The following is a 24,551-nucleotide window of genomic DNA, read 5'->3' on the forward strand; positions in this document are numbered from 1 at the left end:
TTGGAATTAATTACAAGGAAGTATGCAATCCACTATGTTGAAAAGAAGATATAAAGCTGTATGTCATCTGTATTGTAATAAAAGCTAATGCCAAGTTCCCAGTAATATCACCTAAAGAGAGCACAAAATTAATTACAAAAGGCCTAAAATGGAACCTTGTGGAACACCGAAATTTAGCTGCAGTAGACTGGCCTACACAAGTAGGCATTAAAAGAAATCACATTTTATATGAAAAACAAGAACCTACATAAAAAATCCAAAGGGGTGACATATTAATTATTAAGCAGTGAAAAAAAAAAAAGATACTTGCTATATATGCAAGATTTTTATAAAACAGGGCCTCAGACCTCAGAGAGGTCATTTGAGTGGACATTGGACTGTGTTCAGTAAAGGGAAGTGGTTTGGCTTCTCTCCCTGTGTGTTGTCTCAAACATTGCTTTTATTATCTGTGATTTGGCATTCCTCATGAGAAACCCGAAACAAACGTCCACTCTCAACAGCCACGCGGCTAACACTGCTTTCACTGAGCTGAACAAAACCATCAAAGAGATCAGCGCACTTTTTCCCCAGGATGGAGGTGTTGGTGATGGATTGCCAAAGTAATTCAGTGGATGGACAATAAAAATGGCATAATCATGAAAAATTAAACTGTACTTATTTAGTTTTGTAATTAATATTTATCACAAAAGGTGGTGTGGTAAAACAATATAAGCACTTTCCTAGATGCCTTTGTAAGAAAGCACCAGCAAGAAACATAAATGTAAATGATCTATAAATTTATGGTTGACAGTACTCACAGTTCTCTTCCTTGTGGCTTCCTGCCCACAGTTTTGCAACAGGGGACAAACAACTTATTTGACGAATTGCAAAACTCAAAGACCACAAAGGCCATATTCAAGTGACGACATATTTAAGTGACGTGTCTTTCAATGTGCAAGAGGGACACTTTGTTCTCCAATGAATTAAAGATTACTTGTTTCTTTCCGAGAAAAACTTTCCAGCCTCAAATACTTGGTGTGTGATGTTGCTGCATGTTCAAAAGGTTGACTCCTTTATTAGAAGCCCAAAGACTTTATTAAGACCACCCTGAAATTTTGACATCCAAGAAAATTCCCCCATACAAACTCCATGTAGTCACATAACTCAATATACCACACAAGTCAATGAAATGAATAAATATCAGTCATAAATGATTAATTTAATGAGCAGAAATATGCTGTTATAGGTGGAAAAAATAGCAGATCATAAATCACATATCACAGAAACGTGAGAATGAGTATATTTAACTCAGAATTTGTTTACTCAGAACACTCTAGCAAGCACTTAAACATAATATACATGCTAAAATCACCTTCACCATGGGTGAAGGCCACTCACTTTTTTTTTCATACAGTTACAGTATGTAAGTTAATTGGTAATGATTCCTTATTTGTGGTACTGTAACATACAGTAACATTACAGCTTCACTCCCCATGGAGCAACCTGAAGTTAAGTGTTGCAGTGGTTTGGGCCTTAATCCAGATACATCTAAAGTCCTCAGGGGTTTAACCATTAAGTTGCTGCCGTAAAATATTGACCTGCATTTAATTCTTCTACATCATAACTAAGAATCAAAGTGAGATGGTGAAAATAGAGTTAATACAGCAGATGGGTCAAGGTTACATCAGTATGTATTTGTAATGAGATGTTCAATGACAGGGGCGAATGTGTGAAATTAAGGTTTCACACACCTTCACCTATTGGCACATGAACTATGAAGGACCCTCCCTTTACACAGAAAATGCCAGAATGCTGCATGCATATGCTCTGACTGCACTCAAAGATGTCAGCTTATTTCCATAAATTCTTTAGCGATGAAAGTGGGCGTTCAGTGAATTCACAATGTCTCTGAATCTGATAAACACACACAAAGAGGGCAAACTGAAGACACAAAATGACTTTTGTGTTCATTGTAACAATTTGTTTTTGTTTTAAATTAATGGTGAAAGCCATATAATACTTGTTTTTTTTTTTAAGATTGAGTAAGAAATACATGAAGAAAACTGATAATAAAATAAATACATTTAATAATAATTAATAATGGATTTGACACAAGTAGGGTGGTCATCCATATGGTTTTATTGTCTGGTTTTGAAATACCATATCTGCATTTTATCCAGAGATAGATAATAAACAAATGAAGAATTAAGAAAATGAATAGACAAATAAATAGCCAAATAAATAGGCTATGTTTAAGTTAAGATTTAGTGGCATACATTTTAGATACGTTGACTGAAAATAGTTTTTTTTTTCTTCAGTATTTTGCCAAAAAGAAAAAAAAAAAAGTTACAAACACAATGTAGCAGAACCTTTGCATCTCTGTTTGACACAGTGCAATTCCTGAATGATTCAGCATTTTTAAATGAATTAGGTGAGTCAGTGATTTATTGTTTATAGAGACATTTATTTCTAAAATCACATTTATTTATAAGTTGATTTGTTCTGAAAGAGTCAGCTATTTTGAACGAATCAACTGAATGAATGATTCAGTGGACTCACAGTGACTTGTCATTACCTACTGGCAGTTTTAATTTCATATTTAAAGTATTGATTCATTTCCCAACATTTCATATTTCTATATTCAAATATATTTTGATATAATTGATGCTATTTTAATTGCAGTGTAAATGCATTTATGCCACCTCTGAGCTGCATTAAACAACCTGTGTAAATATTTCCAAATGCCACTTAAGATACAGATTCTGTCCAATGTCTGTAGTTCGACTGCCCTATAGTGTCTTAATATTCTAACTTATTACTCAAAATTTAAGAATTTAACATTAAAGATGACATATTTGTTTGTTTTATTATCCACTTGTTTTGGAAAAGTGTTAGTTAGTTCGCTAAGAAAAGTAACCGTAATAATACTTCTCAACTGGTTAGGGGTTTAAGTCAAGAGCCTCTAGCATGCCTAAGTCTGATGAACTCTGTTGAGCAGGAGGGGCTCATGCCACAGATGTCTCATATCTCATAAAGTCTTTGATGTCTTAATGAAAAGATGATGCAGGGATGAGTTTGGCACAGCTGAAGGTTCGCGTGGCATGACAATGTTTTGGAAACTGATGCTGAAGGACACGAGGAGCACACAAGGTTACACTGAGCTTTTATTTTGACTTTTGATTTATCCTGATCCAATCCCATGCAGTCACTCACATATAAAAGTGTGTGTCTAAAGTACTGCTGCTTCAGACTTGAAGAAGCTGTAATTCTCAATCCGTTCTTATGGCAGGTGAACTTCTTCAGCCTTGTGGAATGAAGCCGGTGCATCTCAGTGAGGCTCCTCTGGACCTTCTGATGCAAGGGGCCCATAACAGCACTGATGGTGCCCAAGACAATGTATATGGAGCCACGGCCACGCTACTGCTGCTGTTGCTCTGCCTTCTGCTGGCCATCAGACACCATCGGACAAAGAAAGACCATGTGCCAGGTCAGTAGGGTTTATTTGAGATGTTGTCTTTATTATTTAACACAGCATTTTCTTTATCAAATCCATTAGAAATACTCTTTTTGAACCGATGGTTGTGGGAAATAATATTTTCAGTTCCTATCGTGCGGTGTTTTGCCTTTTTATCCTTTGTTAGTGACTATGCTATCTACATTTTTGGTAGATAGTACTGTGTAGTCAACATATTTAGAAAACAAATGGTTTAAATTCTAATTGGATAATTAAATATTCACAGTAAAAGTAAGAGCCCCACACATGATACATTCATTATTGATGTCCTAAAACTCTATGTATAATAAATAAGTAAATGTTGTTTAAAATAGATTCAGATTAATTATTGCATGTCACATTCTCATTGTGTCATTACTTGTTTGCTGCAATGTGTTTTATTCAGGTCCTTGTTTCTTCCTGGGTCTGGGTCCTCTTCTCTCTTACTGTCGGTTCATTTGGTCTGGGATTGGCACTGCCAGCAACTACTACAACAACAAATACGGAGACATTGTGCGGGTCTGGATCAACGGTGAGGAAACTCTCATCTTGAGCAGGTAAGTTCTCTCTCTCTCTCTCTCTCTCTCTCTCTCTCTCTCTCTCTCTCTCTCTCGCTCTCTCTCTTTGTCTCTCTAACACACACACACACACACACACACACACACACACACATAGACCATTCCATGTGAAAAAGACTTTAAACTTTAGCATCATTTTAAAAGAGTATTATAACAGAAATAATATACTTTGAAATAACTTACTTAGTGCAAACTGAATGTAATGTTTACGGGGCAGGTATACTGAATGTTATTTACGAATACTGAAAATGTATTCTAGTTTAAATTTATATTAAATGCTGTTAAGAGTGCATATTTGTCAGTAATTTCAGAATTCTATTTTCTATTTGAAACATGATCAAAATGTACTCCCAAATACACTGCCAAGCATATATGGTAAACTAAAGTAAATTACAATGTCAGTTCTAGTTGAACTTGAATGTCATTAAATATATTTATAATTTCATATTTGTAATGTTGAGAATTCTGTACATGTTAAATATATTAACGTTAATTGTAATATAAAATAACACTATATTTACAGTTACAATTACAATCATGTTCTTTGCATATTATTTAATATGGTAGTCAACACTATATAATGATTTAAAATGTACTATAATATGTGTGTGTGTGTGTGTGTGTGTGTGTGTGTGTGTGTGTGTGTGTGTGTGTGTGTGTGTGTGTGTGTGTGTGTGTGTGTGTGTGTGTGTGTGTTAATAAACATTCATGAAAGTGTACTCTTCAGTTACACTTATGTGGATTTGTATTTCATTATTATTATGTTATTATTATTTTATGATACACTAAATTAACTCAAAAGTGGCATGAATTTCTCATTCTAATACTGTGTGTGTCACAGGTCATCTGCTGTGTATCATGTGTTGAGGAGATCTCTCTACACCTCACGCTTTGGGAGCAAACTGGGTCTGCAGTGTATTGGGATGCATGAACAAGGCATCATATTCAACTCAAATGTGGAACTCTGGAAGAAAGTCCGCACCTTTTATGCAAAAGGTGGGCATGCTTTCAGTAATACGCAAGTTACGATATATTAACCGTGAAGAGGCTGATATAAATTGCATGACCACTTTTGATATCTCAGTGTCACAAATAGCATTTTAATATATTTACATTATTTTATGTCAGGGGATTTTATCATTGCTTTTTGAAATAGCAAAATGTAGCCGTAAGAGGTGCTAAGCATATTTGTGTATGTGTGTGTGTGTGTGTGTGTGTGTGTGTGTCAGCTCTAACAGGTCCTGGCCTTCAGAGAACTTTGGAGGTTTGCATCACTTCCACAAACACACACCTGGATGATCTGTCTCACCTGACAGATGCTCAGGGACAGGTGGACATCCTTAACTTACTGCGGTGTATTGTAGTGGACATTTCCAACAGACTGTTTCTAGGAGTCCCTCTTAAAGGTCAGTCCTAAGAAACACTTAGACTAATATACAGTACATCATCTTAAAAAAGCAAACAGACAAAGATATTTAATAATCTGTTTAATAATTTGCTATCTAAAGCAAATTATCTAATAAATGTTATCTAATAAATCTTACCAATTCTAAACAACTGAACAGTAGTATATTTTTGTATGTTATGTATAGTGGCATTATGCAATTTTTAATAATGTGCTTAAAGGGATAGTTCACCCAAAAATGAAAATTCTGTCATTTATTATTCACCCTTGTGTCGTTCCAAACCTGTAAGACCTTCGTTCATCTTTGGAACACAAATTAAGATATTTTTGATGAAATCCGAGAGCTTTCTGACCCTGCATAGACAGCAATGCAAATACCACGTTCAAGGCCCGGAAACGTAGTAAGGACATCATTAAAATAGTCCATTTGTTTTAGGGTGAATTATCTCTTTAAGGGCATGGCAGATGTTCTCTCTATTGTTTGTGATCTCATGTTTAATTCTGCATTTTAGTATCTGATATACATTGAAAACTCATTACATGTTATATGTAATTGCTGGTTTCTTGTTGCTGTGTTGCAGAGCATGATCTGCTTCAGAAGATTAATAAATATTTTGACACCTGGCAGACAGTATTAATCAAACCTGATGTTTACTTCAGACTGGACTGGCTTCACAGGAAGCATAAGAGAGACGCGTGAGTTCATGAGATATTGTTTTGGAGATGTATGTAATGTAAATGCATGCACATACCATGGTATATGAAAGTGATAACATTTGTATGGAACACTTTATCACAAATGCAGAACCCAGAGAGCTTTAAAACCTTCTTTTAGGACTGAATTGCTTTTCTTTTGTGAACATTTGTAAAGGTTTTGAAAAGTGGTTTTTATGGTCTGTGTGTGTGTGTGTGTGTGTGTGTGTGTGTGTGTGTGTGTGTGTGTGTGTGTGTGTGTGTGTGTGTGTGTGTGTTTCAGTCAGGAGTTGCAGGATGCCATTGCAGCTCTGATCGAGGAGAAGAGAGTTCAGCTGACACATGCAGAAAAACTCGACCAGCTCAACTTCACAGCAGAGCTGATATTTGCTCAGGTGAATGTGACATGCCAGAACATCACACACACTTTTGAAACATGTATAAAAAAGACTGAGCTGTGTGTGTGTGTGTTTAGAGCCACGGGGAGTTGAGTGCTGAGAATGTCAGGCAGTGTGTGTTGGAGATGATTATCGCAGCTCCAGACACTCTCTCTATCAGTCTGTTCTTCATGTTGCTGTTGCTCAAACAGAATCCAGACGTGGAGTTAAAGATCCTGGAGGAAATGGACACTGTCCTAGGTATGAGCAGACACACAAGATTCAGTCTTCGTACTTTAAAGGAATTATTTCTTCATCCTTAGGTCATTGTGAACCTCTATTTTCTGTAGTACACACACACACACACACACACACAGACACACACACACACACACACACACATAAAAAAAAGTGTTGAAGAATCTTTTCATAATTCCTTTCCATTCACTGAAAGACTATATACTAATATAATTTTCAGTTTTGGATGAATTATTCCATTTTGATTGTGTAGTCAGTGTATGTTTGATCCAGATGTTTCTCTGGTTATTTGAACATGATGTTGTGATTGTGTTTTGTAGTGGGTAGGAGTCTGCAGCACTCACATCTGTCCAGGTTACACATTCTGGAGAGTTTTATCAATGAGTCGCTCCGGTTCCATCCGGTTGTGGACTTCACCATGCGCCGGGCGCTGGATGATGATGTCATCGAGGGCTACAAAGTGAAGAAAGGAACAAACATCATACTGAACGTGGGTCGGATGCACAGATCTGAATTCTTCCCCAAACCGAATCAGTTCAGTCTGGACAACTTCAAGAAAAATGTGAGTCTTCATTAAAATTGACTTTGAGTCTCGGGCGGGCAATACCACGACTGAGGTGCCCTTGAGCAAGGCACCGAACCCCCAACTGCTCCCCGGGCGCCGCTGCATAAATGGCTGCCCACTGCTCCGGGTGTGTGTTCACGGTGTGTGTGTTCACTGCTGTGTGTGTGCACTTTGGAAGGGTTAAATGCAGAGCACGAATTCTGAGTGTGGTTTACCATACTTGGCTTTATGTCACGTCACATTATAAACATTTACTATTTGCCATCACTCAAATAAATATTTAAATTAATTATTAATAAATTAATAAGAAAGATTTTTCTGTTAGATAATTTTTTATATATATTTTATATTATTTTGTATACATCTTACATCTTCATGTTAATTGTATAATTTTTTTAAAAATAATTTCAATATTTTATTTTGTATTTTTTTAACACTTGTATTTAAATCCTACGCTATTTACATTTGATCTTATGTTTGATCTATTTTAAAATAAAAAACCGTAAAAATGTAAAGTCCAGCAATCAATGAATGAATGTTGACTTTTAAACTTAAAATTCCATTATTTCATTAACCTCATTATATACAGTAGTTATATAATATCCACCATTTTTTTTATCATGTTTATCTCCCTTACAACCTTACAAAAATGCACTGTGGTTATTATAGAATTTTATTTGTAATTTTATTTTACTTTTTATTTATTTATTTTACCAAATTATTTATTTTTACCAAAATAACAATGTTATAACAGTTATTGTTACTATTTAACTAACCCAGTATTAGGACTATTGTTAATTTAAAATTTAATAGTATAATTTGAATTTCCTTTAAAACTGTAAAGAATTTTCACAATCCTTTATAATACAGTTATTTTATTTTATTTCAATGCAGAAACGATACATTTTTCATTATTTTCTTAAAAAATGGCAAAAAGGCAATATTTTTTATAAATCAAATTAGTAGGTTTTGGGTCCATGGCAGCACCAACAATGTAATGTTTCTCTGTCTCTCTCTCAAGTGCCGAGTCGTTTCTTTCAGCCGTTCGGATCAGGCCCACGGTCCTGTGTGGGGAAGCACATTGCTATGGTGATGATGAAGTCTATTCTTGTGACACTGTTATCTCGTTTCTCTGTGTGTCCTGTGAAGGGCTGTACTGTAGACAGCATCCCACAAACCAACAACCTTTCACAGCAGCCGGTGGAGGAGCCCTCGAGCCTCAGTGTGCAGCTCATCCTCAGAAACGCTCTCTGATTCACCACTAACATATCTGCTCCTGTGTCGTTATTACCATGTATTTATCTACTGCTTTAAATGGTCAGTTCTTTGGATATTTGTGTTTAAATTTGTATGTAATTCAGTGTAAATGTAACTGTTGTTATAATATTGTGGCTTTCTGTGGATTATGGGTTTTTTAACTGTTTATAAAAGTTAATAAAAGTGTTCTTAAATAGTTTAACACTAATTGATTCTTTAAAAATTCAAATTAGTAATGTCTTTTTTTTTTACCAATTTTAAATTACAAAAAAAAAAAAAAAAAAAAAAATTAAAGTGGAAAGCAAAAGACACAAAAATTATGGAAAATAAACAAACACAAATTTATATGTTAAAGCAATTGAAAAAGAAAAAGAAAATGCATATTAAACAAAAATTAAATATACTCAGTGTTTTGTAAAAAAAAAAAAAAAAAAAAAAAATAACATGGCCTAGATTGCCTAAAAAATACTTTAATATTTTTGTACATCTACCCATTTTGCTGTTTCATTCATTGTTTCATGGTTCATAATTATTTTACTTAATTGTTAAAAAAAAAAAATCCACATGAAAGTGGCTAAAAATGATAAAGACTCAAAATAATTATTTTAAGACATATGTTGTATATATTGTAATAAAATATAAGTAACATTTATATGTGTTGATAATTGTATTGTTTTTTTTTTGTTTGTTTGTTTTTTAAAAAGCACTGCACTGCTAGTACACAACACTCCTTGTGTTGCCTTAATAGGAAAGGGAGTTTTCCATTACTTGATAAATTATCAAATGTGTGGTGTATGTGTTAAGTTATACAATATAAAACACTTCCAGAATGTATTTTGTGTATGCGGTCATAAAGTGATTTTTATCAGCAGAGGGCACTCTTACACCATGTTAAGATAGTGCGAGCACTGCATGTGAATAAATGATCTGAACTCAACAACTGTTTTAATTTAAATGATTGGGAATTAAGTCAAGTTATAAATTAGTTCAGTGAACTTAAAACAAGTTGGACTCAACAGATGTTCAGCAGACCTCATTTGTACAGCTCCTGTGAGTAGCTGGCAGGCAGCATAAGGGTCTCAGGGTCCATTAGCTTTCAGGGGCCATTTCTTTCTTATGTGTGGGGTAAATATGTCTGTCAGCAAATACATGGAGATGATGAAAAAAATAATAAACAAAAAAACACTTAATAGGTCATGAGCATATATAAACAGTCAAGATTAACGCACTTGGTATGCATATTAAATGATTTCTAAATGACATTTGCATAGGTTGTTTTGATGTATTATTATCATAATCAGGCTGAGCATTCAGACAGACCGGATCCCTTATTGTTTTCTGTTAGAATCAGTGGCCAACACTTAGATGACGACGGAAATTAATATGACGCGCGTCTCGTTATTGCCGTGGTAACCTGCACAGCTGTGTTAGTGGCAACCAGACGACACTGTAGACAAATACACATTGTTACACTCAAACAAAACACACACCTGCCTGATCCAGAGATCTCCATGTCAATGCTCTCTAAACAGGAAACAGGAAAACGTTTATCATCAAGCACACTGAGATAGTCGTGCCTTCAGAGCACTGAGAAACTGCACAAAAGAAGAAGAGCTACGGCTGAAATGAATAAAAGATCAAGAGAGTGTAATTTGGCCACTTTCATGACAATTCTCTAAATATTAACGGGAATAAATAAGTAAAGCATCTGTTAAATGAATGATCTTCTCAAAAATTAAAATGCTTCAAACCATTACATTCTTTCTTCAGAGGAACAGAAAAGGAAAGCCAGTACAAAATATTCACACTGCTCCTTTCCATTTGATGAAAATGAATGCAGATGTAATTTTAATTTTAGCATTTTAAAAAAATTTATTGATTTAGATATTTGAAAATATGATTAAGATGTGCACACTCACATGTATTTCATGCACAAGGTTGTTACTTTGCATTCTGAGTCATTCAATTTGAACTTGAAAATGATGTGAAGGTTTTTCAAAACAAAATAAAACCAGCATGAATGCATTATACATTTCTAAGAAATCCTGCATTTAAAGCTAACTTTTCATTATCTTGAACACTCTAACTTGCCATTGACCCACATGTCAAATATCTATAACCAAAGTTTCCTTTGCTAATTCAAGGTAAACTCTATGATAAGAGAGGATGTCTTGAGCAGCCTGAAAAAAAAAAAAAAGCTGTTTAGCTTCTGTTTAGATACAGTATGTGGTAAATCCTGCACTGAGATGAAATCTACAGATGTCCATTTAGACTGGTGTTCTCTCAGATGACCTTTGCCATGTCAGATCAGTTTCACGCTCAAACACAGCAAATAGATTTTTGCAAGAGAGAAAATAAATTATCTGGTTTAACAGGAAGAAATGTTCAGAAGAAGAAGAAATCTGCCTTGCAAAACAAAAAACGCCAAACACCAGAAAACAGTACTGCAATGGTCAACAAAATATGACGGGTGTTCTGGGTGGTGGCTTACTAATAGCAATAGCTATTACGAACTCTAGTAAAATACCCCAGTAAAGTATAACTTCCATGTCTGTCATTAGAGATTACCATATAATGACCTGAGAACCATTTTCACCAACCACATTTCTCTCAGCTGTGCCAGATTCACGAGTGAAATCGCTCATTTGTTTTGATCTAACATCAGTCAAACGGGTTTGCAAAATGGTCTGAAATGGTTTGCAATTCAGTTTGATTCATTTGGAAAATTCACTCGCGTGCTGAATTGTTTGCAGCAGTTTCACATCGAAAACTTGAAAATTCCATCGCTTAAACATCTTTATCGAACGTTTTTTGCGCATGCAGCTTGTGGATGACTCTGTAGCCTACTGAAGGTAAAAATGTATATTTCCATACATCCATAACAGGATCAAAATAAGAATTTCAAATACAAGGCCCCTGCCTCAGTATTGATGAAAGCCCCATGGCTGTATTTTTGTCGTTGTATAGGCCTATATTTCATGGGACAAAGTATAGATGTTTAGTGCATTTTATACCAGTGTTTCCCAATTCTGGAGACACAACAACTACATATTTTGGATATCTCACCTATCTGACCCATTTATTTTAGGTCTTGGGAGTCTAATCAGCTGATGAGCTGAATTAGGTGTGTTTAAAAGGGTCATGAACTGCCTTTGTTTTTTATTGTTTTTTGTACCATTCTCTGAAGTTCACTTGTAATATTATCAACATTTTTACATAAAAAACCCATCGTAATTTAGATGTAATAAGCTATATTCTGTCTTGCTTTTACCCCCCTCATCAGAACGCTCAGTTTGAATAGGCATGGCGGATTGTACACTCGGAAGTAAACACCCACTGCTATGATTGGCTTACAGTTGTGTATGTTTGACAGCCTATCACATTGTCCTAACTACATGTGAAGTGATGCCGCGACACGGTATTAAAGGTATCTTTTCCATGTTAATCAGAGTTTTTGTCCTAACTAGCCACAATGGCAAAATGCAAAATTTCTATTTTAGAAACTGTTTCTATTTCTGTGACATCGCGGCTGGAACAAAAACATTAAAACTAACGTTATATGACAGTGTTAACGTTATATAGCGTTTTGTGTCGTGTCTGGTGTGGACAGCCAAATTGCTTGTTGCATCGCGTGTAGTTAGGACACGGTGTATGTCCTTCACAGATGGATGCTGCAGTGATTTAGGTTAAAAATGCATAAATACTCATATCGAACGATCTGTTTAACAGACAAAGCAATAGTGACCACATAATAAAACAGTTAGGCTACTCAGACTTGTGTGTTGCGACATGACTGGATCCAATATAGTCGACACAGCATAATCTTTTAGTTTCAGTCTTTCTGAAAATTCTGTCGAATTGTGCCTTGTTTGTAAACAAATCAGTAAAACTAAGTGAACAAAGGACCAAGTTCTTACTTATGGTGTCTGAAACTTCATAAAAAATAAAGTTCATCCACTGTTTCCTAATGTTAGAAGGAAGGCAATGCAAAGACTGTGCACTGGACAGTGTCCTGTTGTCTTTGGAGCCATCTTTATTGTTTGTTTTCTGCATAGACCTGCATTCGCCCTTCTCGTCATTTCCACTACATGCACAAATCAGTGGGCAGTGATGTAGAAGCAAGCGTCGATCTTCTTTTGCGGAGGCAGTGTTTAGACACACTATTACATCATAGAGTTGTACATTCCACAAGTTGGCACATTGTTTTTAGACTAACGAGAAAGTTTTGGGTTCTGAAACTTACAGAATGTTTTTATAATACAATGACCTCTTATACAGTATGTCAAAAGATCAAGGGAATTTTGGTTTCTCAGTTCATGACCCCTTTAATTGGGAAAAGTTCACAAATGTGTGCCGTGTATGTGTCCCTCCAGGAACCAGGTTGAGAAACTGCTTTATACAATCGTATTTCATAAAATGTTGCAGATACAGAGGAGAAAACATCTTCCGTTGTATTAACAGTAAATAAAGATGCAAGATGTGTGTGTGTGTTTTTATAATGGGATGGATGGGAGGTGAAGAGAAGCTATGAGCAGGTATAGGAAAAAAGAGATGAAATACAAAGCGAGACAGCATTTTATAACACACACACACACACACACACACACACACACACACACACACACTTGTGCACAAACTGCACTTAGATGCTGGGCAACCATAAATATGGTTGTAAAGCCCTCGTCTATAGGATACAAGTATACACACACACACACACACACACACACACACACACACACACACACACACACACACACACACACACACACACACTGTGCCCTGTCCCTTGACTCTTTTTTGTATTTATAAAATGCTGTACTGATTTCTGCACTGTTAGCACTGGTTACCATGGAGATCTTCAGAATCACTGAATATCACAAATCCTTGAGTCTTCTGAAATATCTCTGCCTCTGGTTTCATTCTGAAAAGAGAAATGAAAGCAGGATGTTTCCTTTAACCCTGAAACTCTTCTTAGCACTACAATTGTTTCTTGTAAAACAGAAGTTTTAGCATAGAAATAGTTGAAAACCTCATTTTGTTCTTTCTTCTGTGAAACACAAGAGGAGAGTTTTAGTCCAGTTTTAGTCCAATATCCTGGCTGCTCTTTTCCATTGAACTAGAATGAACCAGAATGAGGGATTCTACTCTAAAAAGAATATGAAAGCACTATAAAAGTATCTTCATTTTTGGGTGAACTGTTCCTTTAAGTAAAGTTAGCCTGACTGTGGCAAAGACAAACAAGGACACTTTGCTTTATATTTAATCAAAGCAAAGGGAATAACGTTCCTCTTATTAAAATCAAACTGCCACAGAGAGACAGAGAGAAATAGAAAACCATTAGCTCTTTCATTCAGCATGGGCACTTTTCCAGTTCTGCGATCACATCAAAGTTACATTTCACTTCAGATCTGGCTTTGGCATCAGACAGATCAAATCTTCAAGACACTCTGTGGTTTTCGAAAGGCTCTATACTGAGCCCTCGGTTACTGTGTGAAACTAACCCAGAACAACTTCCTACATGTTATTATTATTAATGTTTTTATTTATGAGACTAGAGTCACAACCCTTTTGAAGCAATTTGCCTTTTAATTAAATCATATGTATTCTGGGATCCAGTGGTGTGTTGTGATTTTCTGAACATTGTAAGGCCACCCTCTACATAGTCCAAAAAAATAAAAAAAATAAATTCCATTTGATGTTTCAAGTTTAAAGGATGTTTAAGAGGCCTACATTATATATAATTTATTAAAGCCATGACACATCAAATCTCAAAATCAAGTTTATGCTTTTTAAATAAATTTTATATGACTAAAAAAACTGTAACAAACAATTCATGTAGCTTGTTATTTGACTATTATTTATAGATTGCGTACCTTTCCAACTAGTAATTAACTAGTTTTGTAATTATCTATTCTCAATAAACCACTCTGAGGGGTTGCTAAAACATTTTTGCCAACAGATTTTCATTTCAGTTTTACTTTAATCCAGACACGATGTGGTGATTTCAAAGTGGGTTAGTAGTTAGTCAGCAGGCACCTTGATATCAATTTGACATCAAATATTAGTCAAATCTTGATCAAGATGCTGTAACATAATCTCTACATAAACTCAAGTTTGGATGGCAGTTTCTTCCAGTCGTAATTGGGGGAAATTAGGAACTTAATCCCACACTGAAATTGGTTTAATATACAGTATATGCCAATATGTTTGACATTCAATTTACATCAAATCAATGTTATCTCAAGATTTTGACATCAGTTTGATTTGCATATTTGACATGGTTTTTGATGTCAAGCTGACATCTTTTCAGCATCAATTGCCCACTGGGTAACATTGCAAACAGCACTAATTTTTAAACAGTTCGACTCATTTAAGCCTGTTTATGTACATTTGGGAATTCATATGTATAAGCATATATTATTCAGTGACAACAAGACACTGCCTCCTCTCATGTGACTAATCACATTTATTTTGGTGTTCTCCCATTTACCACTTTAGAAACGTTAATCAAATTTTTAACAGCATACTGTTTGCATGTATTTTTATTTATTTATTTATTTATTTTGCCTCTATGGAGGAAACAACCATGCTGTGAAAATCGCACACAGCAATTAAAAAGTGAGCCATAAGCTTCCTAAACCAAACTACCTGTGAAAGCAGTTCTATGAATAACCAGGAAATCTATCAGATATAATAACAGTCGCACACCCACATGCACATTCATTCGCCATTTACCAGAAAATCAGAGGCTTTTAGAGGCAGTTTGTGGTTTGCCTGAACTCAAGATTGTTCTGGCATTGCAAATTGTGGTTTGTATTTTTCATGTTAGGGTTTCAGGGAATGTATTTGGCAGTAACTTCTTGAGCCATGCCTTTCCTCCAGGGTTTAATCTAAGACTGAATTAGACAGCAATTAACTCCCATTAAAGTGGGGTTTCATCTCTCTCTGTCTCACTGGCGGGGGGGGGGGGGGGGGGGGGGGGGGGGGGGGGGATAGACTGTATTTATGTGTACAGGATTAATGGTAATTAGTGCATGTTGTTAGCTGTGTCACATAAGGCAGTGACCCTGGCTGGCTGTGTTCGTAATGGAATAATAGTGTAGGGTAGACTGTGCACAGTTGGAACACTTTTTGCTTTTTACATTAAACCTATAACTAGTTCATATTTTCCACAGTTGGTTCTTAAAGTCGAGAAGTATTTTTGTTCCAGCTGTATCACATCGGGTACAGTTAAATCAGAACTATACTAGAGTTGAAACACTCATCTTTAATGCTTTAATCTTTAAAGCCTATCCACAAATTTTAATGTCTTAAAATATACCATTCTACACATTTGATTTTAGCTCTTCATTTTATTTCTGTTCTTTATTACTATATATTCAGTATATCCACATCTAAAAGTTTGTCTGTAAATAACTGAACAACTAAGATTAAGAGTTCAGATTAGTACATTACTAAAACACTGAACAAAAGTTTTAAATCAAATATTCAACAGCTCATTGTACAACTGTAAAAAGCAAAACAAATGACATTCTCTCAGGCAGCAAGTGAGTAACTCACTCATTTACATAATCATAAATCAACTTACTCTTATTCAGTTACTAATTGTGGTGTCAGAGGCAGCTGTGGCCTCCATTAGTTCATCCTACAGTAAATGTCCAGGCCTTGACAGCATCTGACACAATAGCATTCTACAGCGGGTACAGTTGATATAGTGTGTTTCAGCTGTACCCCACTGACCACCCCATACATTTCTCTAAATTGCATGATAATAGTGAAGGGCACTGTGTTATGATATACAGTATGCCAAATTTTAGAGCACAGAATAAAGATCACAAACATCAAAGTTCAATTTTATGGTCATAAAAGGACAAAAAGCTATTCAATGTTAAAAGGGGAGGGTGAAGTGAAATTCTTACCCCTAAAAATAGACTTTGTATGATGTCTTCATATCATATCAGATTATTGTTCAGTTATTTTGTGCAAATCATTACTTTTGTTCTAGTGTTTGTAAAAATAAATTTTACATACAGTACATATAATGCTGTAATACAGTACAGACCTAATATTGTAATGGATGCACATGGTTGTGGAACTTTTCTGTGGCACTATATGGAGAGTGTTTAATGACAGTAATTGCGTGTCTTGTGATCATTTCAAAATCACCTTCTGAGTTCTGAGAGCATTCTCAGTTCAAGATCAGTCTGAGACATGTACTTGACTCTGACTAATGTGAGATGGCCTGGCACGATAGACAATATAATGATAGTCTTTTCCAGAAAATCAGACCAACCTGCTCTAAATTACCATAAGCACATCTTGCCAGTCAGAAAAGGCTGTTGCAATGTACTCCCACTGGAATAAATGTGCTGAAAATGTGGATTTCCTGCAATCATGGATTACTGTATTGAACTTTATGTTTAAATTAAAAGACAAATATAGAGGTAGCCAAATGAACCAAAGAGGTGTGGAAATGTATTTTCAATGTAATGTCATTTGTGTCCATATGCCTATTGACAGCATAGGCAGAAATTGCGAGGGGGTTGGGACCCAATCTGAGGGTTGTGTGGTCATTTGCCATGCCTTTGTTTTATGGACATTTGCATTGACATGTAAAAGTTGTTAATGATCTTTGCTGCACAATATTTGACTGGAAGGGTAAAAATTAGCATTCTGCACACTTCATATCAGGCACAGAGATTAAATATTGCAGTAAGACCACATTTATTTGAATTGTTGTAGACTATATCACTCCAGGGCTGCAGGTGGCAGCGTTTTAATCACAAGAAATGACATCAACAATAGAGGTTTACATGGTCATAAATGTACTTTACCTATGTGAGGAAGGTAGAAAAACAACCAGAATAACCTTTTGCAAACACAAAAGAATACAAAAGGGCAAATGTCAGTCACTGCCATTGAGAATATAGCCAACACATTTGTAGCCTTGAGAACCCACAAGGATCTAAAAGATGTTCCACCAAATAAAAGAAAAGGCCATGAATGATGAAGAATCAGCTGTGATTGGCCAAAAACTACAACACTTTCACTTATCAACATTTTTACCATCAGTCATAAACTGAACTTTAGTGTGAGTGGGTCGAGGCGATTGACTGCTTCACTGGACTGAACTGGGACATAAATTAGGCTCAAAAAGAGAAAGTTCATGACCATCTGTCTATTAAGATGTGACAGCTGACCACACACACCCTCAGCCTGAGGCACCTCCACGCCATCTGCCACCACACCGACCCTGCTGAGAGCCACGAGATATCAGACACTCCTGAAGGACAAACAGATCACGGGACAGACACAACGACAGCTGCGCAGACAGACAGAGAGAAGCTTCTAAAGAAAACTCAATTCTGCAAGCTTCACGGCAGTCAGAACATATTTGACTTTAATTTGCAGTAATGCTGGACCAATGATGTTTCACGGTGGGTGGAGTTTTCAGTAGACAAGTGTGTGAGGTTTATTTGAATCACTGGTTTTCTGTTATGATAGAGACCAAAAGACGGTCCACTTGTAAAGACTATATTTTAATGAGAGAAATCGTAATGCTCTATATGTTAAAAAGAGCCAAACTACTTATCTGTACTTGCAGATAATATAATATTAATGAAATAAAGAGCCACTTGAGTTCACTTAAAACTATATACTTTATGACTGTTTCTTCTCTACACTCACATGCACTTTGCGATAATAACAAATTAAAAGTTTTACTTTAATGCACTTTTTAAATCATTATGTTTTAGTAATCTTTTGTTATGCTTTAAAATGCACTTGTTTTGATGTGTTGACCAGCATACTAAAGCACAAGCAAATGACTTTGTTTTTTATTTTTCTATTTATTTTTTGTTGTTTTATATTAAGTTTAAAGTTAACATATATGAAATGTATTCAATTGCAACTTCAGTATTAAAATGTGTAATTACAATAAATACATAACATACAAGTTTCAATAGAAATTTCATTTGAGTTTACCATAAATGCTTGTCAGTAGATTCGGCAGTACACTTAAACCATATTTCAAATATGATAGAAGTAATTAATTATTATTAAATAATGAAATTACAGATGTACTTAAGTGACTGTCTTGTATGATTAAGCACAAGATTCTCTCTTATACACACTCCCTGTGTACCAAACAACCTGAATGATGCAATCGGATGGCACTTTGGGAAGCGGTTATATACTGCCACTAAAGTCATTCTAAACATAATTTTAAATAAATAAATAAACTCTAAAAGTGAGTTCCAAATGACATTATTTCTGAGCCCCAAACTTTTCTGCACTCCAGAGCTTTCACAGCGGATGACAAAGACAGTGTGGTAATTTCTGATGGTAAACTCAGTTACGTTCCATAGTGTTCAGAAAGGTTTTTTTTTTTTTTTTCCACCATCCTTTTTGTATTTTTCCCTGTCTTTATTTCTCAGGTCCTGTGATTGGAGGAGCTCTCTGTCATGTCACGTGACGTCACGTGACGTACACAAGCAACATGTAGCATTTCAGATTGTATAAAAACACTAGTTTAGGAGTCTGAGCTAACATTTGTAATTTTTGTTTTGATAGTTAGTGTAAAGTATGGCATTGTTATGCTGAAGAATTTTTCTTTCTTTTTCTTTTGATTCGATTAGAATTGAGGCTGGTTTAAGATAGTTGGTGTTTTGTTTTATTAATTTCTTTGTTTTAAGCTCCGCTCTTCTCTCACTCTTGTGTTTATTATTTATGAATTTGAGTATTTTGTAAATACTCAAGATTTTCCTATCTTTTGAAATTCCATTGTCACTGTAAAGATTTGTAGAGCAATTGGTGCTTTTGGTGAAAATCACTAACTAAATGTTTATCGATCTATTTTGTCTCGGTTTTATTCTTACTAAAATACATTTTCTGGTAACAAATGATTGCCTTATTTTCAATCATTCCTTTTATTAATTCATCAATGTGCTGCTTTCCTACACTCCTGGACGCTAATAAAAATAACAACTAATAAGGGGACGTAACATAATTGGGGGCTCATCCTAAAAGTTTATCAATTTAATTGGAGAGTCGTTTTTGTTACCACATTTTTGATTAAAAGAAGAAAAAAAAAAGAGTTCTGTGTTTTGATGCATATGTTTTTGCTTGTGGACAGCGGTAGCTTGATTGATGGGTAGAGCATCTTTTTATTATGGAGAGTGGGAATACTGAGCTTGCTTATGGCGTTTAATTTGCAGAGTTTTCTTGAGAATCCTTCATTTAAGGTGATCGAGAAATGTAGAAAAGATGACTTGTTGGTAATCGTATTACTAAGCAATCTTTAAAAAAAATAAAATAAATTAAAGCCGAAGTGATTAATCGGCTATGTGAATTGGGAATATTAAAACTGTCTGACAGTAACCGAGACCGGTCCAGTTGGTGAGGGGCAGGATGTGTTTGAGGTAGGTAAAGGGGAGGTAGAGATGGCCATGGCTGAGGCTGAAGGCGGGATCATTTTGCCACCTTTTTCACCGGGTACTCCTAGTTTGAGAGGAGGGACACAGATGAAGGTGTGTATCACATGGCTACATATGGAGGCCCAAGAACGAACACAAGCCTGGCAAGCAGAGTTGGATTGGTGTCTACAGGTTCGCAGGCTTGAGATTCAAGCCGAGAAAGAAGTGAACCTTCGTAAGTTGGAGATTGATGCGGCTAAGGTTGTGACGGACCCCACCGATCAGCAAAACTAATCATCAGTGAGTGCTAATTCAGGTTCTACCACATTTGATGTGGGAAAACATTGCCTTGGTACCAAATTTTAGAGAATCTGAAGTGGCTAGTTATTTTAATGCTTTCGAGAGAATAGCAACTTCTTTGGGTTGGCCTAAGGATGTGTGGTCTTTTATTGTTACAATGCAAGTTAGTAGGCAAAGTTTTACAAGTGTACTCTACCTTATCTTTGGAAGATGGTCTGAAATATGAGGTAGTTAAGCAGGCCATACTTAAGGTGTATGAGTTGGTTCCTGGGGCTTACAGACAGCACTTTCGTAACAATAAGAAAAGTTCAATGCAAACTTTTGTAGAGTTAGCACGAGAGAAAGCAATTATTTTTGATTGGTGGTGCACCTCTAGTAAGGCTGATGATTTTGCCTTACTTGGAGAACTGGTGTTGCCTGAAGAGTTTAAGCAATGTCTTCCAGAAAGGATGTTGCTGTACCTGAATGAGGAGAAGGTAACAACGCTATCACAAGCTGCATTGTTAGCGGACAAGTATGTGCTTATGCATAAACATGTGTTTCAGTCAACAGGCGTTGAAAAGAATTTCTTGCCTAGAGCGTCTGTAAGTGTTCAGCTGCATAAGCAGAATGCTGAGAATTCTAAAGAAACGCGTGAATGTTTTTATTGCCATAAAGGACACGTTATAGCTGACTGTTTAACTTTTAAGCGTAAGCAACGTGCTCAGAAAAAAGAAGTTGCATTTGTTAACTCGGTTAATCCATGTTCATATTCTGAACAGGGTTATGAAGCGCTAGACCCTACATATTTGCCTTTCTTGTTTAAAGGGTTGGTTTCTTTGACAGGCAGGAAGGAGGATCGGGTGGAGGTTCAGATACTATGTGACACCGGAGCTGCCCAGTCTTTTGTACTGTTTGTGCTAATGTTTTACCTTTTTCAGACCAGTCATCAACTGGATCCAGTAGGTTAGTCCAAGGTTTTGATTTTCAAGTTTTGAAGGATCCCATACATCGCGTTTATCTCCAGTCTGATTTGATAACAGATTTGGTGGAGGTAGGAGTACGCCCAGCGTTACCAGTGAAAGGCTGTGTCTTTCATTTTGGGTAATGATTTAGCTGGAGGGAGGGTGGTACCTTCACTAGAGGTGTTAGATTCTCCACTAAGCCAGGTTAAGACAAATGAGTTGTTTGAGAAATACCCAAGTGCGTTTCCTGCATGTTGTTACCCGTGCCCAAGCAAAGAAACAGAATGATGGTCTTTATCTGACTCTTTTCTGTGTACAGTTGGTGGAGCTGAGGAAGTTGCAGAAACCAAGTCCAGTGATGGTGATTAGAGAATTTATAGTGAGTGATCCAGTGACGTTTACTGTAACTCGTGAAAAACTCCTTTGATTCCAATTCCGGTGTTGGGGGAACCTTCTGAACATGTGATAGTAGACTGTGTGGGGCCTTTGCCAAAGTCCAAGTAGGGTAATCAGTTTTTGCTCACAATTATGTGTACTGCTACCTGGTGTCCGGAAGCTATTCCATTGCGCAGAATTACAGCCAAAAAGGTTGCTAAAACTTTAGTGAAGTTTTTCACTACTTTTGGCTTACCAAAAGTCAGCCAAAATTAGAAAATTTCCAGTGCCAAAGACCTGACGCGAGTTGCGTAGGTTCCTGGGCATGGCCGGTTACTGTAGATGTTTTCTGTCTGAATTTTTCTTCTGTGGCTGTTTCTTTAACTACATTACTTGGTCCTTCTGAACCATTTGGATGGTCACCTGAATGCCAAATAGCTTTTGATTAATATCAAAGCTTTGTTGTGTAGTGAGCCCGTGTTATCTGCTCCTAATTTTTCTTTGGAGTTCAAGTTAGAGGTTGACTCAAGTGAACCCAAAGAAGTTTAACAGATGTCAAAGTAATATTCAACCATAGAGAAGGAGGCTTTGGCTTTATTGCTAGCACTTCAGCACTTTGCTGACTTTTTCACATATGTGTAACAAGAACCGGAGGCTGATGAGATGGTAACTTATTGTGCAGAGCTACAATCTTGTGTTCGAGAACAAAAAAGGTACGGTTAATGTGGTGGCGGACGCTCTGTTTAGAGTCTAGAAATGGAGGATTGTTTTGTTTTTCAAACATGTAACATGTTTGCCTTTTTAAGGGTTAGGGTGTTATGTTCCATAGTGTTCAGAATTTTTTTTCCATCCTTTTTGCATTTTTCCCTGTCTTTATTTCTCAGGTCCAGAGTTGAGACGAGGTTAGTATGTCACATGACGTACACAAGCAACACGTAGCATTTCAGATTGTATAAAAACACTAGTTTAGGAGTATGAGCTAACATTTGTAATTTTTATTTTGATAGTGTAGAGTATGGCATTGTTATGCTGAAGAATATTTCTTTCTTTTTCTTTTGATTAGATTAGAATTGAGGCTGGTTTAAGATAGTTGGTGTTTTGTTTTGTTAATTTCTTTGTTTTAAGCTCCGCTCTTGTCTTAGTCTTGGGTTTATTCTTGAATTTGAGTATATTATTTGTAAATATGGGTTTTCCTATCTTTTGAAATTCCATTGTCACTGTAAAGATTTGTAGAGCAATTGGTGCTTTTGGTGAAAATCATTAAATGTTTATCAATTTATTTTGTCTGTTTGTTCCTTACTACACAATTCATTTTCTGGTAACAAACAATTCCCTTATTTTTAATCATTCCTTTTATTAATTCATCAATGTGTTGCTTTCCTACGCTCCTAGACGCTAATAAAAATAACTATTAAGGGGACGTAACAACTCTGTTGTTTAAATTACTGTCTCTCAGTGAAGATTACTGTAACAGTGGTGTAAGAAAATAGCTCAACACTTTAGGGACTAAAATCTGACTTTTTCGCAGATACATTTATATAGCATATGTGCGCACCTTGGTGATTACATTATTTGTCAATAATTCAATGAAACCTTGACAACAATTCCTTTTTGAATCGATGTACTTGTGTCTGTTACTCTTTCTAATGTTACATCAAGGGAATGTCCTAAAAAAACATATATTTTACTTTCAAATCTCTTCTTTTTAAAGAAAGTCAAAAAATGTCCTTGCACTGTCCTCTTGACATTTTTTAAAGAGCGCAAATCTGACAAATACTTATTTGATCTTGTGCACAGTTTATTGGAATATTGAGATCTGATTGGCCAATAGCCATTATTTAAAGCTCGTAAATTATCATGTGTAAAAATGATAAATATTTGCATTAGATGTTTTATATAAAACACTAAACCATTAATCTAAATAATATGGTGGTTTTACAGGGGGGATGCTTTTGGGCATTTTATTTTTTCAACAAGAGAGATGTCATCCCCTCTCATCTCCCTTCAAATCGAATACTGGTTGGTATCAGATTTTTATATCTGATTTGAAATATTTTTTTTTTGAAATATAATGATACATAAATGATTTTGGTCTTTACATGCAGATTAGCTGTACTTGCATGAATACAGCAGCTAAGACTTTGGTTATTCTTATGAAATCTGTATAATTACTTTTTTAGGGACAGAAATCAATCTAAATTCAAGCTTACAATTTATAACAAATCAATCAAAAGCTGCAGGAAAATGACATTATGACACTAACTGACTGATGGCACAGCAAGAACGCACACAGTTCCAAACCCTTATATAGCAACTACAGATCTGAAAACAGTAGACAAGGGAAAACAATCCAAGCATGGTACAAAATCTACTTTATATAATAAAAAAGGAATTCTTTCATCACAATACACAGCTACTTCAAATGACCATCAAAAGAGAGTGATGCTTTTTGCCCTCATAATGGTGTAGTTACATCATGTACCAGCAGGGGCTAACTAAACCACACTAACCAGCAAAACCAGCCTGGACCTGTTGATGGCAATATGTTACTCTATTATTTTTGAGCTGGATGATGTGGCAAAGTCAATCTAATAAAACACATTCAACACCACTGTCACTTCTTATTCACTTGTCCATCCAAAAAGCATTTTCTAACATTAAAAACCAAACTTACCCCTAAAATAGCACCCAACAATGTCTGAATGAAAAAAATCTGTCCAACATACAAAACATTCCTCACAGGCAAGAGATCAGCTTAGAGGGAGAGACAGAGTTTTCCTCCTCTTAATGTTTTTGTAGGCATCACAATGTTGAGCCGAGGGGAGAAGGGGGAGGAGGGACACAGAAAGAGAGAGAGAGAGAGAGAGAGGGAGGGGAAGGAAGCAAATGAGAGGAGAAAGTGGAAGCAAGAGA

At 35.8% G+C, this 24,551-nt stretch overlaps 1 protein-coding gene and 1 long non-coding RNA gene across 2 annotated transcripts; one reads left to right on the forward strand and one right to left on the reverse strand.

The window, feature by feature from the left end:
• Nucleotides 1-2,710: 2,710 nt before the first annotated feature.
• LOC109051432 (ovarian aromatase-like) lies at nucleotides 2,711-8,795 on the forward strand. Its single transcript, XM_042743673.1, has 9 exons — nucleotides 2,711-3,466; nucleotides 3,879-4,029; nucleotides 4,892-5,046; nucleotides 5,280-5,456; nucleotides 6,037-6,151; nucleotides 6,432-6,543; nucleotides 6,624-6,786; nucleotides 7,104-7,345; nucleotides 8,369-8,795. The coding sequence occupies exons 1-9, from the start codon at nucleotides 3,262-3,264 to the stop codon at nucleotides 8,600-8,602; spliced, it is 1,554 nt and encodes a 517-aa protein (XP_042599607.1). The 5' UTR covers nucleotides 2,711-3,261; the 3' UTR covers nucleotides 8,603-8,795.
• On the reverse strand, nucleotides 6,641-24,544 carry LOC109051433. Its single transcript, XR_006157015.1, has 3 exons — nucleotides 24,313-24,544; nucleotides 7,128-7,236; nucleotides 6,641-6,782 (listed from the first exon to the last, which is right to left on the reverse strand). It is a non-coding gene; the product is annotated as an uncharacterized LOC109051433 (long non-coding RNA).
• Between the last annotated feature and the right edge of the window lie 7 nt (nucleotides 24,545-24,551).

This window comes from Cyprinus carpio, chromosome B18, assembly GCF_018340385.1.
Source record: "Cyprinus carpio isolate SPL01 chromosome B18, ASM1834038v1, whole genome shotgun sequence".
NCBI classification, from domain to species: Eukaryota; Metazoa; Chordata; class Actinopteri; order Cypriniformes; family Cyprinidae; genus Cyprinus; species Cyprinus carpio.

Coding starts and splice junctions, on each gene's coding strand:
- LOC109051432 (XM_042743673.1), top strand. CDS start 3,262: ATGGCAGGTGAACTTCTTCAGCCTTGTGGAATGAAGCCGGTGCATCTC. Junction 6,787..7,103: donor GGAAATGGACACTGTCCTAG/GTATGAGCAGAC, acceptor TGTGTTTTGTAG/TGGGTAGGAGTCTGCAGCAC. Junction 7,346..8,368: donor TGGACAACTTCAAGAAAAAT/GTGAGTCTTCAT, acceptor TCTCTCTCTCAA/GTGCCGAGTCGTTTCTTTCA.